At 37.7% G+C, this 14787-nt stretch overlaps 1 protein-coding gene across 10 annotated transcripts in view; it reads left to right on the top strand.

Moving 5' to 3' along the window:
• Positions 1–14787, top strand: part of LOC139157884 (merlin-like) — a 78653-nt gene that overhangs the window by 11851 nt on the left and 52015 nt on the right. For 5 of the 10 annotated variants that reach the window (XM_070735111.1, XM_070735112.1, XM_070735110.1 and 2 more), the window contains exons 1-5: positions 491–538; positions 5303–5519; positions 9827–9957; positions 11783–11908; positions 13690–13812. In XM_070735111.1, coding sequence (XP_070591212.1) covers positions 506–538; positions 5303–5519; positions 9827–9957; positions 11783–11908; positions 13690–13812 — 630 coding nt within the window. In that variant the 5' untranslated portion in view covers positions 491–505. Of the gene's footprint in view, positions 1–490; positions 539–5302; positions 5520–9826; positions 9958–11782; positions 11909–13689; positions 13813–14787 lie in introns of those variants that run through there. The other 5 variants (XM_070735118.1, XM_070735117.1, XM_070735119.1 and 2 more) reach the window with 2 other exon arrangements.

The raw sequence follows: 14787 nt of genomic DNA, 5'->3' as shown, positions 1-14787 counted from the left end.
CACAATTTAGCCTTGTGTGTTGTGTAAGCCACACTTAGCTGATGTGCTAAATTTGATCCAGTGTGTCATGCAATCCAAGAATTTGAGTTTAACTGGGATAAGGTCATAGTTGCATTAATGGGTTATTTGAATGCATAGTTTGAAAGCCAAAATGTGAATGACTTTGCAGGTGAAATGAGAAAACTGTTTGTTTTGAGTAAGTAGATCAACAATTGACATGGCAGTACTATTCTCTACATAGTAATATATATATAGTAGTACTGTATTTATGGAAGATAGCTAGGAATCCTGTATGTTGTGTTTCAAACATAATCTGTAAAGTACCAGACTGGAGAAGATCACACTAAATTTACTTTATACCTTCTTACGCAAGTTGAATTTTGAAGAACACTTAATATATCTACCTGTACTTAAATTGCCTAAATTTCAAATGCCACCTCACAACACGGATTTCCCAGTCCAGTCAGATGCAAAGGCCAAGAAAAGCTTCAAAGAGTCTTTAGATATGACTGTCAAAGATGATTACAAGTTATGCATGGTATGTTTGGTTTTATAATAAGGGTTTTTAGTTGTTTTTTATTATTGGATTGTTCATGTTGTTTTATCATTGTTGTTAGCTGCCCCGAGTCTACGGAGAGGGGCGGCATACAAATCCAATAAATAATAATAATAATAATAATAATAATAATAATAATAATAATAATAATAATAGTTATTATTATTATTATCAACTCTTTTAATTGTGAAGTCCTTGAAGTAGCTGACTGAACAAAAATCAGCCTTCTAGATAGAAAAATATTGAACAACTTACATGCCAGTTAGAAAAATATTGAACAACGTAGATGCCTCAACATCTTGTCTAGAGCACATTTTGAACAATTAGATTTCATGGTAAGGTAACGGGAGGTTCTGTGGAGTAATCTTGAAGAAAGATTGTATATCTGTGGTGTTGAAGACATCACACATATCCTGTACAATTGCAAATTATATTCTACAGAAAGGATTTACTTATATCCTTATTTAAAAACTAAACAAATATTGAACCACCCAGGTGAAACTATAGTTCCTGCAGGAAATGAACCTGTATATCACTAGCAAGAGAAATGTTTACATCAAAGGTTGTTTCAAAAAGTATATAAATAGGGTTTCATTGCAAAAATGATGATTTTGAGTATGAGTACTACTACTTTCATTATGTTGATTTCAAAGTTTTTGATATTATTATATAACTAAGGAATACAATTTGTTGTTTACCTTCTGAAGTCTGCTTCAAATACTGTATACTTCTTTTCCAACATGCAACTATGGAACTCATGCATGTGAGATATTCTTCTGGGATATTCTTTTTGCAATGAGGTACCACCAGGCACTTACGGTACTTGCCTTTTTATTTTATTAACGGCAATGTTTATCAGCCTCAGGAATCTGAAGATGTATGGACATCAACTCCCAGAATTCCTCAGTCAGCATGAGAAACGTGATAAGAATGCCCATCATTTCTGTACAGCTACCCCGTTGAGAGGCATTCGCTGGCTGGGGAATTCTGGGAGTTGAAGTCCAAATATCTTCAAGTTGCCAAGGTTGGGAAACACTTCCCTAGATTAGCTTAGGGAAGAATATTAATACTTTGGTCTTTTTTAATGGAAGATACTTTTCACACAAAATGATTATGATTGATTATGATTTATTAGACTTGTATGCCGCCCCTCTCCGGAGACTCGGGGTGGCTCACAACAGTGATAAAAACAGTACATGATGACAAATCTAATAATTAAAATCTAAAAATAACGATAATACATTTAAAAGTCTAAAAACAAGGAACCCCAATATATAAAAACATACATACAATCCTATCTTACACAAATACTACATAGGCAGGGGGAGATGTCTCAGTTCCCCCACACTTGACGACAGAGGTGGGTTTTGAGGAGTTTACGTAAGGCAAGGAGGGTGGGGGCAATCCTAATCTCTGGAGGGAACTGATTCCAGAGGGTTGGAGCCGCCACAGAGAAGGCTCTTCCCCTGGGTCCCACCAGACGGCATTGTTTAGTCGGCGGGACCCGGAGAAGACCAACTCTGTGGGACCTAACTGGTTGCTGGGATTCGTGCAGCAGAAGGCGGTCTCGCAGGTATCCTGGTCCGGTGCCATGAAGGGCTTTATAGGTGATGACCAACACTTTGAATTGTGACCGGAAACTGATTGGCAACCAATGCAGACTGTGGAGTGTTGGAGTAATATGGGCATGTTTGGGAAAGCCCATAATTGCTCTTGCAGCTGCATTCTGCACGATCTGAAGTTTCCGAATACTCTTCAAAGGTAGCCCCATGTAGAGAGCATTACAGTAGTCGAACCTCGAGATGATGAGGGCATGAGTGACTGTGAGCAGTGACTCCCGGTCCAAATAATGGAACAATAATGAGTTACAGTATATTTATTTTGATCTGTTAAAGTAGAAACGATATACTGATATAATGAAAGAAGTGAAATAAATGAATTGAGTAGGAAATTTATTTTAAAATTTCTAACAACAACCCTTACTCCTATGTATAGATTAAGATACGATATGAATAGGGTTTCTTTTTTTCTTTTTCTTTTCCTCCCTTCTTTTTTCTTTCCTTTTTTCCTTTTTAAATTTTTTTTCTTTCTTTCCTTCCTGGGCTTTTAAAGAGATGTAAATTTGGATATTTTCTATTGTTAAGTGCAGCTACGATAAAATGAGGGTATTTTCAAATGAAAGTAGGGATGTGTTTTCTAAGAACGCTAGAAAGGGACTGAAGTAAGATGGCACAGTTAGGAAAAATAGCAAATAGCAAAGAGAAATTTAGATAGCAAAAGCACTTTAAATATAAATGAAAGCGAAGATCTGGATGATAGCATTTGGAAAGGCATTTGACATTGTATTGTATTATTTTAATTTGAGGTATGTAAATTGGAATGTCTGTAAGGTGTGAAAAACAATAAAAAAAATTATACCCAGAAAAAAAAATGTATGCGTGAGTGCCCACACCCATAATTCAATGCCTTGGGGGGGTGAAAACAGCTTCCCTCCCCCTCCCCCCAAGGCCCTCTGGAGGCCAGAAATGGCCTGTTTCCCAACTTCTGGTCGGTCCAGCTGGCTCATGTTTTATTTATTTATTTATTTTGTCCAATACAAATTGAAAGTTAAGGAGAATAAAAACGTGTAGTAGTAAATATCAGGGAAGGGATAGAAGAAGAGATAGGAGAATAGAATACTGTACATCAATGAAGAGTAGAGGAAGGATATATGGATGGGAGAAAAGATATATAAAATATAGGAGAGACAATTGGACATGGGACGGAAGGCACACTAGTGCACTTATGCTCACCCCTTTTTTTGCCCTCCCCTGGCTCCAAAGGCTTCCCTGGAGTCTGGAGAGGGTAAAAACACACTCCCCCATACCCGGAGGCTCTCTGAAGGTCAAAAATGACCTCCCAGAGCCTCTGTGCAAGCCAAAAATCAGCTGCCGACACACACATGCATGTTGGAGATGAGCTAGGGCAACAGCTCGTGTGGCACAGGTGCCACCTGTGGCACCTGTGCCATAGGTTCGCCATCACTGTATTATAAGTTTCCAAGAGGCATCAAATGGTCCTTTCTGAACAGTGATTCTGGAGAAAAAAGATGAGATGTTTATGTTTAGTCTTTGGATATTTTGCTTACTTAGAGATTATCATTTGTTTTGCTTCTACAAATGCTGGTCTCTTGATTATTTAAAGTTTTACTTGTAGTTTGTCAGGAGCAAGGAAATTTTTGGTTGCATTGATACAAAATAGGAGCATTAAATAAGGGCATCTAGCCTATTAGTGGATAGTATGGATGATTCTGTTTAATAAACCGTGATTCAGTTAACAATAGATCTGCAAACAGAGCCTTTATTAAAAATCAGTATATGCCCCTTCCCCTTTTTTTCTTTTAGTATTTGTATGTGTACAATCCTTGACTTACAACCATTTGTTTAGTGACCATTCAAAGTTATAATGGCACTGAAAAAGTGACCTTTGACCATTTTTCAAACTGATGATCATTGCAGTATCCGTTTGCAATCTTCTGATCACTAAAGTCAATTGGGAAGCCAGGTTTACTTAACAACCATGTTACAAATTGCAGTGATTGGCTTAATTCTGGCAAGAAAGGTTATAAAGTGGGTCAAAATTACCTTAACAACTGTTTTGCTTAGCAACAGTCTCAGGAGAAGGGCGGCCTAGAAATCGAATTAATAAATAAATAATAAAATAAAGAACAGAAATGTAGGGCTCAATTATCACAAGTCAAGGATATCTATATAAAAAGCCAGAGTAGTTTTTTTTTCAAAGAAACAAAAAGGTCCATAGCACCTTAAGGCCTAGCAGGTGTACTATGATAAATATCTACATATCTAAAATGTAGACTAGAAAGAGGTTTCATAGGGATTTAGTTTCTGAAATTCCCCTTTTCTACATCTTACAGATTTATTTCTATTTTGTTTTTCTTAACTTCCTTTTCCCTCAAAGGGAGCTGTTTTATACATTTTAAGGTTTTTAGACAGTCGACTATGTATATCTATAGTAAAGATTTTCCTGTCTAGTTGTGTTTGACTCTAGGGCATGGTGCTCATCTCTGTTTCTTTGGCTGAGGGAGCCAGCGTTGTCCAAAGACAACGTCCAAGATGCGAGGAGTCAGCAAATATTTCCACAGCCCTCTTGTTAGAAATATAGAAACATAGATGATTGACGGCAGAAAAAGACCTCATGGTCCATCTAGTCTGCCCTTATACTATTTCCTGTATTTTATCTTAGGATGGATATATGTTTATCCCAAGCATGTTTAAATTCAGTTACCGTGGATTTACCCACCACGTCTGCTGGAAGTTTGTTCCAAGCATCTACTACTCTTTCAGTAACTCATGTTGACTCATGCAGAATATAGGTCCTCAATAGAAGGTAGGTTGGCAGTAATTGTTTTTTTGTGTGAAATTATCTTTGGTGCCCCCTAACAGGGAGAGATGAAGATTTTTTTCTTTTATAAAAAAGACACAATTAGTCCCATTCATCACCCTTTACACATTACCAACAGTGATACAATATTGTTAATGATTAATTCTGCCGAACTTAGACGGAAATAATGGATTATATTTATAATGATCTTAGAAGACCTTGGAGTTTTTCCCCTTGTGGCAAACAGTCTTTAAGAATTAATAGGGATGGTAAAGTGGGCGGAGTCTAAAGAGCACCCGGGCAGGAAATGGTTTCAACTCCCCCCCCCCATCACCTGGGAAAGTAAATTCTTTGATTTCTCTGAAGGCAGTCCAGCTGACATGCTCCAGTGTAGAGCAAACAAAGGAAGGGGAGCCGCTAACAGATCAGCCCGGGGATCTTATTTCTCCCCAGCGACCATGCACGTGTGGGCTGCACATTGCAACTTCGTTTTGGGATCCTCTTGAATCCGGGAAGGGATTTAAAAGGCGCCGATTTGATTCCTGCAGCCGCGGGATTTCAAGCGTGCAAAGCACACCGAGCGGTAAGAAAGCAATGGGACCCAGATCGTTGTTTCTCTGCAGTTTTATGGGGAGGGGGATTTCTAGCAACAGCGTGATAAAACCAGCACCGTGTATGTGAAGCGGGAGATAACGCCGGCTTTTAGGAAGAGGTTCCTGCGTTTTAAAATGTGCTTTAATTTACAATCTCAGATCCAGGAATGGAAAACAGTGACAAATACAGCTGTGCGAATAGAATAGAATAGAATTTTATTGGCCAAGTGTGATTGGACACACAAGGAATTTGTCTTGGTGCATATGCTCTCAGTGTACATAAAAGAAAAACATACATTTGTGAAGAATCACGTGGTACAACACTTCCTGATGGTCACAGGGGTCAAATAATAATAATAATAATAGTAATAATAATAATAATAATAGTAGTAGTAGTAATAGTAATAGTAATAGTAATAATAATAATTTATTATTACTTATTATTTTTATTTATTTTATTTATTAGATTTGTATGCTGCCCCTCTCCGAAGCAATGAAGAAACAATCAATATTAATAAAAATCTTAGGATACAAGCAACAAGTTACAGTCATACAGTCCTAAGTGGGAGGAAAAGGATGATAGGAATGATGAGAAAAAAACCTAGTAGAAATAGAAGTGCAGATTTAGTAAAAAGTCTGACAGTGTTGAGGGAATTATTTGTTTAGTAGAGTAATGGCGTTGTGGGAAAAACTGTTCTTGTGTCTAGTTGTACACAACACACACACACACATATTCTGTGTATGCAAAAAACCATGCTGGGAATTTCTTTCTGTCTTCCGCTCCTTTTCTCTGTCGCTCTCTTGAACATGAACCATGCTTCATATTGGCGCCTTTATTTTCACGCGGGGACTTCAGTGATCCTCTGCTTTCTCTCGCTCCTGCCGGATCCGCCCCACCTTTCTCCAGGGGAGCTTTGGAAATGATTTGTCATTTCGCGTGATCTCTCAGGCAGAGTATTTATTTATTTATTGGATTTTTATGCCGCCCTTCTCCTTAGACTCAGAGCGCCTTACAACATGTTAGCAATAGCACTTTTGAACAGAGCCAGCATATTGCCCCCACAATCCGGCTCCTCTCTTTTTTTCTTTTTATATAAATTTCTTTTTATTGATTTTCATAATAACAATATAATCATTAAACATTCACACAACACATAACAGTGTGCTCAGTGTTAAGCACCCACCACCAAACAACATTCATAGCTCTCCACTAAAATGGGGGCATAATTTCTATATACCATTTTAACTCAAGAGCAATACTGTATATCTATTTACATACTATAAAGTAATTCTAATTTAGTAACTCTCTTTTTTTCAAAGAGCCCTCATCCTGTGCAAAAAATACTGGGGGAGGGGGGTCACTGTGAGTTTGCTTTCTTTTGCCTGGCTAGCCTGTCCTGTAATGCAAGACCTGACCCCCCCAAATTATCCAGATGGGCCCCGACCCTCTGGAACCAGCTCCCCCCAGAGATTAGAACTGCCCCCACCCTCCTTGCCTTTCCTAAACTCCTTAAAACCCTCCTCTGCCCTCAGGCATGGGGGAACTGAGATAACTTTCCCAGGCCTATATTGTTTATGTATGGTATGTGTGTGCATGTTTTTTTAAATTATGGGTTTTTAGTTTTAATTATTAGATTTGTATTGTACATTGTTTTTCTATTACTGTTGTGAGCCGCCCCGAGTCTACGGAGAGGGGCGGCATACAAATTTAATAAATAAATAAACAAACAAACCCTAAACTCCAAAGTCCTTGAATCACTTCCAGTCCCAGCTATAAATTTATACAGCGGTTCATACAGAGTTTACCTGGTGCCCTCTGCAAAATGGGGAGCATGCTTCTGAACTATTTTAAGAGGGAGGCAATAACAACAACAACAAATATAATAATAATAATAATAATAATAATAATAATAATTTATTAGATTTGTATGCCGCCCTCTCCGAAGACTCTGGGAGGCTCACAACAACAATAAAACAACATAGTACAAATCCAATAATTAAAACTAAAGCTAAAAATCCACCATCATTAAAAAAAAACAGTCAATACTACCCAATCATAACCATACATAAATCTTACTGTCCAAAAAAGGGGATACATCAATTACCCCAATGTAATAGGATTCGCTCCTAGGTCAAAACTTTAGGGTCTCCAGATCTACCTTTGCTTAGCTTTTGGAGACCTTCTTTACGTAAACCTATTTTTATGACTTGTGAACTTCAGGTAGCAAATGGTGTAGGTGGGAGTGGTGATAGTGCCCTTCATCCTATTGTTGACTAACCAAAAATGCCATCTGGTCCAGTTGGATTTTGTACACTAGGACTTTTTCTGTTATCTATCTGTGGGGCAGCAAAATGGTTTGAGCTGGTCATGCCTGGTTTGAGAAGCTGGCTACCACAAGGCATTCTTGCTGCTGGAACCCATTACAGTACAGTATTCTGTAACGTTTGCTCCAATGTATTGTATTCTGCAGGTGTTAATATTATTCAGCTTCATATGCCAACAGGTTTTTTTAAGCCTTTCTGCAGTCTTTTGGAGTTGAATTCAGTTTACATGTTTTTTAAATGGGCTGTTTGGCGTATTTATATTGATTTTAAATTTGTTTTATTCATTTTTAACTATTGTGCACATTCTGTAAAGCTAATGTTCAGTAGAATGATGGAATGCAAAAAAGGCATTTACCACCCATGAAACATTTCAATTAGGGTTGTAATGAATTCATTAAGTAAATGGATTTAAAAACATTAAACTGAATTATTAACTAAAGAAGGTCTCCCAGGTTACACTTAGTCTTTAAAAAGGCAGAAATCCTACAGAAGCTGAGACCATCATGTAAACAAATTACTATACTGTAGTAATATTATTTCTCAGTTGTCAGTCTATCCACTGCCTCTGAATTATTTTTGCTTGCTGTTCTCTCCACGCCTCTTAAAAACATGCTGTCCCCATGTCCAAGATTGGGATAAGACTTTTCAATTCACTTTATGTCAGTTGCTTAAATCAGAAAAGATGGGATATTTAGTCACCAACATCTGCATGATTCCTCAAAGCTCCGGGAAAGCTTTGGGCACAGAATTATAGACAGCAGAAAAGAATCATAGGATTTAATGTAAGTTGTTTAATCAAGTTGCATAGGTATTTAGCTGACTTCATAGGACAGTTACTTTTTTTATCTTCCTGGTTTTCACAAACTATTTGCATTCCCCAGGAAAATCCACCCTATTTTTAACCCCACAAATATTCAATACATTTATTGACACTATCCAATTAACATGGCCTCTGGGTTGGATCCTTTCCATGACGTATTTTTATCTGCTTGCAGAGAGATCTTCCAAATGCCATTTAGGATATTTTTCCCTGCAGCCTTCACTTGAAAAGAAAATAAACTTGTTCTTTGGCTAAAAGGTGGAGTTTATTTCTGATGAATGTCTGGGCTTGTTTTTCGCGTGTTATCTTGGCCTAAAAGCTTTTGCTGTTTTTGGGTACCTAAGGCACCATAGTTTTGTTGCCTTTTAATTATTAATCAAATTTATATAGCCACCCGGCTCACAAGAATGTTATAACCACCACTTTAAATGACTTTCAAGAGAATGGTTCAAATTAATGAATGGTTGTTTGCCATGATAGTAATACAGAAATTTGCTGCTAAATATTATTTATTTATCTATTTATTTATCTATCTATTTATTTATCTATTTATCTATTTATCTATCTATCTATCTATCTATCTATCTATCTATCTATCTATCTATCTATCTATCTATCTATCTATCTATCTATCTATCTATCTAGTCCAATACATAATGAGGGTTTTAGTGGGTATATATCTATGTACATATAGTAAAATACATGATGAAGGTTATAGAGGAGATACTCATAGTAAAATATATCTAAGAAATAATAGAAAAGAAGATATAGTAATAGAACATATCAATGAAAGAATAGAAGAAGAGATATAGGAATAGAGGAAAGGTATAGGAGATATAGGAGAGCAATATTTACTGAGAAGAAAGTTTGAAGGCTTTCTGAAAACATCTGTTTGGCTTCTAAAGGAAAGAGAAGGTTATTTGATAGGACTGTTAGAGATAAACCAGAAGCTTCCTGATAGGACTTTTTGAGATAAAAGCGATTAGTCAAAGTGATGATAGTGAACCACGAATCCATCAGAAGCTAAATTAAACTTCCAGATTCAGCAGCATTATATCTAAACCTGTTACGGTATTAGAAGTCAAAAGAAGATTGTTTCTAAATGCATTTACTTTGGAATATGTTGCTAATTATGTCTTCTTTTCCCCCCAGACCATTTCTTCCATTGTGCCACTCCAGACAGGCTAAAAAATATGTCTATCACAGGACTAAAGAAGAAGCAGCCTAAAATGTTTAAAGTGAAAGTTTCAACAATGGAAGCTGAAATGGAGTTCAGCTGCGAGGTATTTTGTTGTTGTGTTGAATTTTTATCCAGATGACATTATTTATTTTATTTATTTATTAGATTTGTATGCCGCCCCTCTCCGTAGACTCGGGGCGGCTCACAACACAATAAAAACAGTTCCTGACAAATCTAATCATTTACAATTTAAAATTTAAAATAGTTAAAAAAACCCATTTTTAAGCAGACAAAGAGAATCTTGCTCTTTCTAATGTAGAAAGCTGACATATTTAGGAAAATATTACATTGAATGCCTTTTTCAGACCTGCTAATTGTCCATTTGCAGGGATTTATGTACAATAAATTTTAAAAACCGCCCTCATCACCAGATTCAACTACTGTAATTGCAGTGATTTTCAGGCTATTTGCCTCTTATCTGGTTCATGTGCCATTCACTGATCTGTAGTATTTATTTAAGAATATCTGTTCTATCTCTGAGTGCCTGTTAGAACTTTGCTACTTCTCTTTCAGTCTCTGCTTATGGCAGGTAATTTCTGTTGGGCTATCAATCTCAGAGGAGCCATGGCTGTCTTTTCTTCCAACTGATCCATCCGCCTAGATCAGGGACAAGACAAATCACAATAATTAAGGCACTCTAAATATACATTTATTTATTTTATTTATTGGATTTGTATGCCGCCCCTCTCCGTAGACTCGGGACGGCTAACAACAGTAATAAAAACAGCATATAAAAATCCAATATTAAAACAGTTAAAACCCTTATTATAAAACCAAACATACATACAGACATACCATGCATAAAATTGTAAAGGCCTAGGAGGAAAGACTATTTCAGTTCCCCCATGCCTGGCAGCAGAGGTGGGTTTTAAGAAGCTTACGAAAGGCAGGAGGGTGGGGGCAATTCTAATCTCTGGGGGGAGTTGTTTCCAGAGGGCCGGGGCCGTCACAGAGAAGACTCTTCCCCTGGGTCCTGCCAAGTGACATTGCTTAGTTGACGGGACCCGGAGAAGACCCACTCTGTGGGACCTAACTGGTCGCTGGGATTCGTGCAGCAGAAGGCGGTCCCTGAGATAATCTAGCTGAAGAAACCAAGTGCTTATAGTTTAATTCAGTAAAGAAACTTGGAAAACTTTGGTTGATTGAAGCCGCCCATAATTTAGATCTCTAAAGAAATAGGAGGAGGTAGCAAAACTGGTGCTGTTGTTGAAACTTGTTTTTGAAGGTACCTTGGCATTATCACATTTCATGTGTGCTAAGAATTAGAATTTGAAGGTTCTTCTCCAGCCCACTGAGTTAAATGCGGGACTTTTGTGGGAGAACAATTAATAAAGATATTTATATAGACCAGTTGAAACCTATTTTCCTTGGGGGCCAAAAGGGCATGTGTGCCCACTATTGCGCATGCGTGAGTGCCCACACCCATTGCTGCCAACCTGCCTTCCATTCAGGACCTGTATACTGCACGAGTCAAAAAGAAAGCGGGGAAAATATTTACTGACCCCTCGCATCCTGGACATAAACTGTTTCAACTCCTACCCTCAAAACGTCGCTACAGAGCACTGCACACCAAGACAACTAGACACAAGAACAGTTTTTTCCCCCGAACGCCATCACTCTGCTAAAAAAATAATTCCCTCAACACTGTCAGACTTTTTACTAAATCTGCAGTTTTATTGTACTAGTTTTTCTCATCATTCCTATCATCCTTTTCCTCCCACTTAGGACTGTATGACTGTAACTTGTTGCTTGTATCCTAAGATTTTTATTAATATTGATTGTTTCTTCATTGCTTATTTGACCCCTATGGCAATCATTAAGTGTTATCTATCCATTCAAAATTGATTTTGTACCATTGTAATCCACAGATGAAGTGGAAAGGAAAAGACCTGTTTGACCAGGTGTGTCGTGCATTGGGGCTAAGAGAATCCTGGTACTTTGGTCTCTGGTATTCTATCAAAGGAATGGGCACTTGGTTGAAGATGGAGAAAAAGGTTTGGAATCTAAACTTTCATTACAAAACAATACTCAATCGAGTTGGAAAGAACTCTTCTAGATATTCTAAAAGTTTCCTTCAGGAATGGTCAGGCAAAATAGGTGACTATTTTGAGAGTATTTGAATGAATAAAGCAGTTTACCTTTGTTGTAAAAAAAGAGAAGTGCACCATCAGAATTGTAAGGATGAAATTATTGTATGTGTGTGTGTGTTTAGTGGGGTTAGAAAACCTGAAAGACAAAAGACCTGAAAGCAGAGAGACATCTTCTTTGCCTTGATTTACAATGATACTTTTTAAATGTAAATGGTGGCATGGCCAAAAAACACATGTGCGCATTCATATTCATGTGCATTTTCAAATTGCATTCCCTCTACTGCCTTTAGCTAATTAAAATCCAATTTGCCTCTAGACTGGAATATGAATGTAAACAGAATGCTTCTATACCAGTGACTCATCTTTTATCTTAACATTTCTGTCCTTTGTCTTTTACTGAAAATGTCTGGAGAAAGGAAGTACACTAGGGATTACATTAGCATCATTGACAAGATCTTTCTCTTCTTACATTCCCCCAGGACTAAAAAAAGTAGGTAGGCCATATGTGTGAAGTGTATCAATTCTTATGCAAAGGGAGATGGAAGACAATGGGAAAGGTTAAGAAATTTACATTTGTAAATCTGAAATGATTTGGGAGTGGAAAATGCAGGGGAAAACCTTCCTCAATTTGGTTATTTCGCTCCCCCTCCCATCCCCAGTAATAAAGGATGAGGATCAGAACATAAAATGCATCCATCTGAATGCATCTAAATATGGGGAAATTAAAATAGAGTTTTAAAGTACGGCAATCTCTTTACCTGGCCATTGATTGCTACAAGCACATGAGAACCAGCAAGGAGTAAGGTCCAAAAGAGTCCTAGGGGTCATTGTGAATTCATGGCAAGAAAGAGTGACTTTGGGCTCCTGCTTTGCCAAACATACTTTCCCCAATTGGAGTCTGGTTTCTTTTTTCTTTTAAAAAAAATTTATTTATTTTTTCAATATACACATCAATAAACCTTTTTAACAGTACTGTGTCATATGTATCGTGGTTATTTACATTTATTTCTATACATCTTTATTTCTCTGCTCTAACTACTTATGCCACCTATGCCACACTTCATAAAATTCTGTTTCCTCTTTGCCTTCCATTTCCAAAATGAGCCTGTACATCTCTGCACATTTGAGTCCATTATGTATAATCCTTTCATCACTTGGTGTATTTTATGTATAACCCTTTTATCACTTGGTGTATTTTATGTATAATCCTTTCATCACTTGGTGTATTTTCAATATTTCAATATTTCCAATATTGAGTGTGTACAATTTTTGCTCCAGTTATTATTTGTAAAATGATGTACTGCCGTTGTCTCTTCTTGATGATTCCTAATAGAAATAGTTCAGGTTTAAATTCTATTTGTTCTCCTATAATTTCTTGTAGCCATCTCCTTATCTGTTCCCAATATTTCTTCGCCTTAGGACATTGTCACCACATGCGATAAAAAGTTCCTTCTTTACTTTTGCATTTCCAGCAGTCCAATTTTATATTAGGATACATTTTTGCCACTCTCATTAGTGTTAAATACCACTTATAGACCATTTTATATTAATTCTCTTTAAATGCAGTCGACAATGTTAATTTACAATTCTTGTTCCATATTCTTTCCCATTTCTTTAAATTTATATTACGGCTTATATTTTGTGCCCATGCAATTATCAAACCTGGTTTCTTTTTTTTCAAACAGGTTTTAGATCAGGATATTCCCAAGGAAGATCCAGTGAACTTTTGTTTTTTAGTGAAGTTTTACCCGGAAAAAGTTGAAGAGGAACTTCTGCAGGAGATCACCCAACACCTCTTCTTTCTGCAGGTCAGAAGGTATTTCTTTTATTCAGAACTGGCTTTGAGGTGTCATGGTTGTCTTTTAAACATCATTATGTTTAACGCATGTTTAAATTATGACCATCCTCTTCCTTGGGATACCCCTTAGGTTAGTGGCAACCTTAGGATTTTAGGATTAATTGAAAGCGGAGACATCTTCAGTGGGTCCCTCTTTTGGTTTTGGGCTTGTTACTCCTTAACTCACAGGTCTTCAAACTTGGCAACTTTAAGACTTGTGGACTTCAACTCCCAGAATTCTCTAGCCAGCTATGCCTAATCTTAAAGTTGCCAAGTTAGTCCACAAGTCTTAAAGTTGGGCAGCTAATTTTGCTGTATTTAACTAAATACAGCTAATTGCTGTACAGTGATACCTTGTCTTACAAACTTAATTGGTTCCGGGACGAGGTTCTTAAGGTGAAAAATTTGTAAGACAAAACAATGTTTCCCATAGGAACCAATGGAAAAGCGATTAATGTGTGCAAGCCCAAAATTCACCCCTTTTGCCAGCTGAACCCCCCGTTTTTGCGCTGCTGGGATTCCCCCGAGGCTTCCCTCCATGGGAAACCCCACCTCTGTGTTTTTGCGATGCTGCAGGGGAATCCCAGCAGGGGAATCCCAGCATCGCAAAAACGAGCGCTTCGCTGGCAACGGAAGTTCGGAGGTGGAGTTTCCCAGCGAAGGGAGCCTCAGTGAAATCGCAGCATCGCAAAAACACTGATGTCCTCAAAACGCCACCTCCAGACCTCTGTGTTCTTGCGATGCTGCGATTTCACTGAGGCTCCCTTCGCTGGAGGGGAGCCTCAGGGGAATCCCAGCAGCGCAAAAACGGGCGCTTCGCTGCCACGGAAGTCCAGAGGCAGGGCATCCCAGTGCCCGCAGTGGGTTTGTAAGGTGAAAATAGTTTGTAAGAAGAGGCAAAAAAATCTTAAACCCCGGGTTTGTATCTCGAAAAGTTTGTATGACG

The sequence above is a fragment of the Erythrolamprus reginae genome, chromosome 1, assembly GCF_031021105.1.
Source record: "Erythrolamprus reginae isolate rEryReg1 chromosome 1, rEryReg1.hap1, whole genome shotgun sequence".
Taxonomy (NCBI): Eukaryota; Metazoa; Chordata; class Lepidosauria; order Squamata; family Dipsadidae; genus Erythrolamprus; species Erythrolamprus reginae.
Note: the sequence above shows the minus strand (reverse complement) of the source record. Positions and strands in the feature narration are given on the sequence as shown.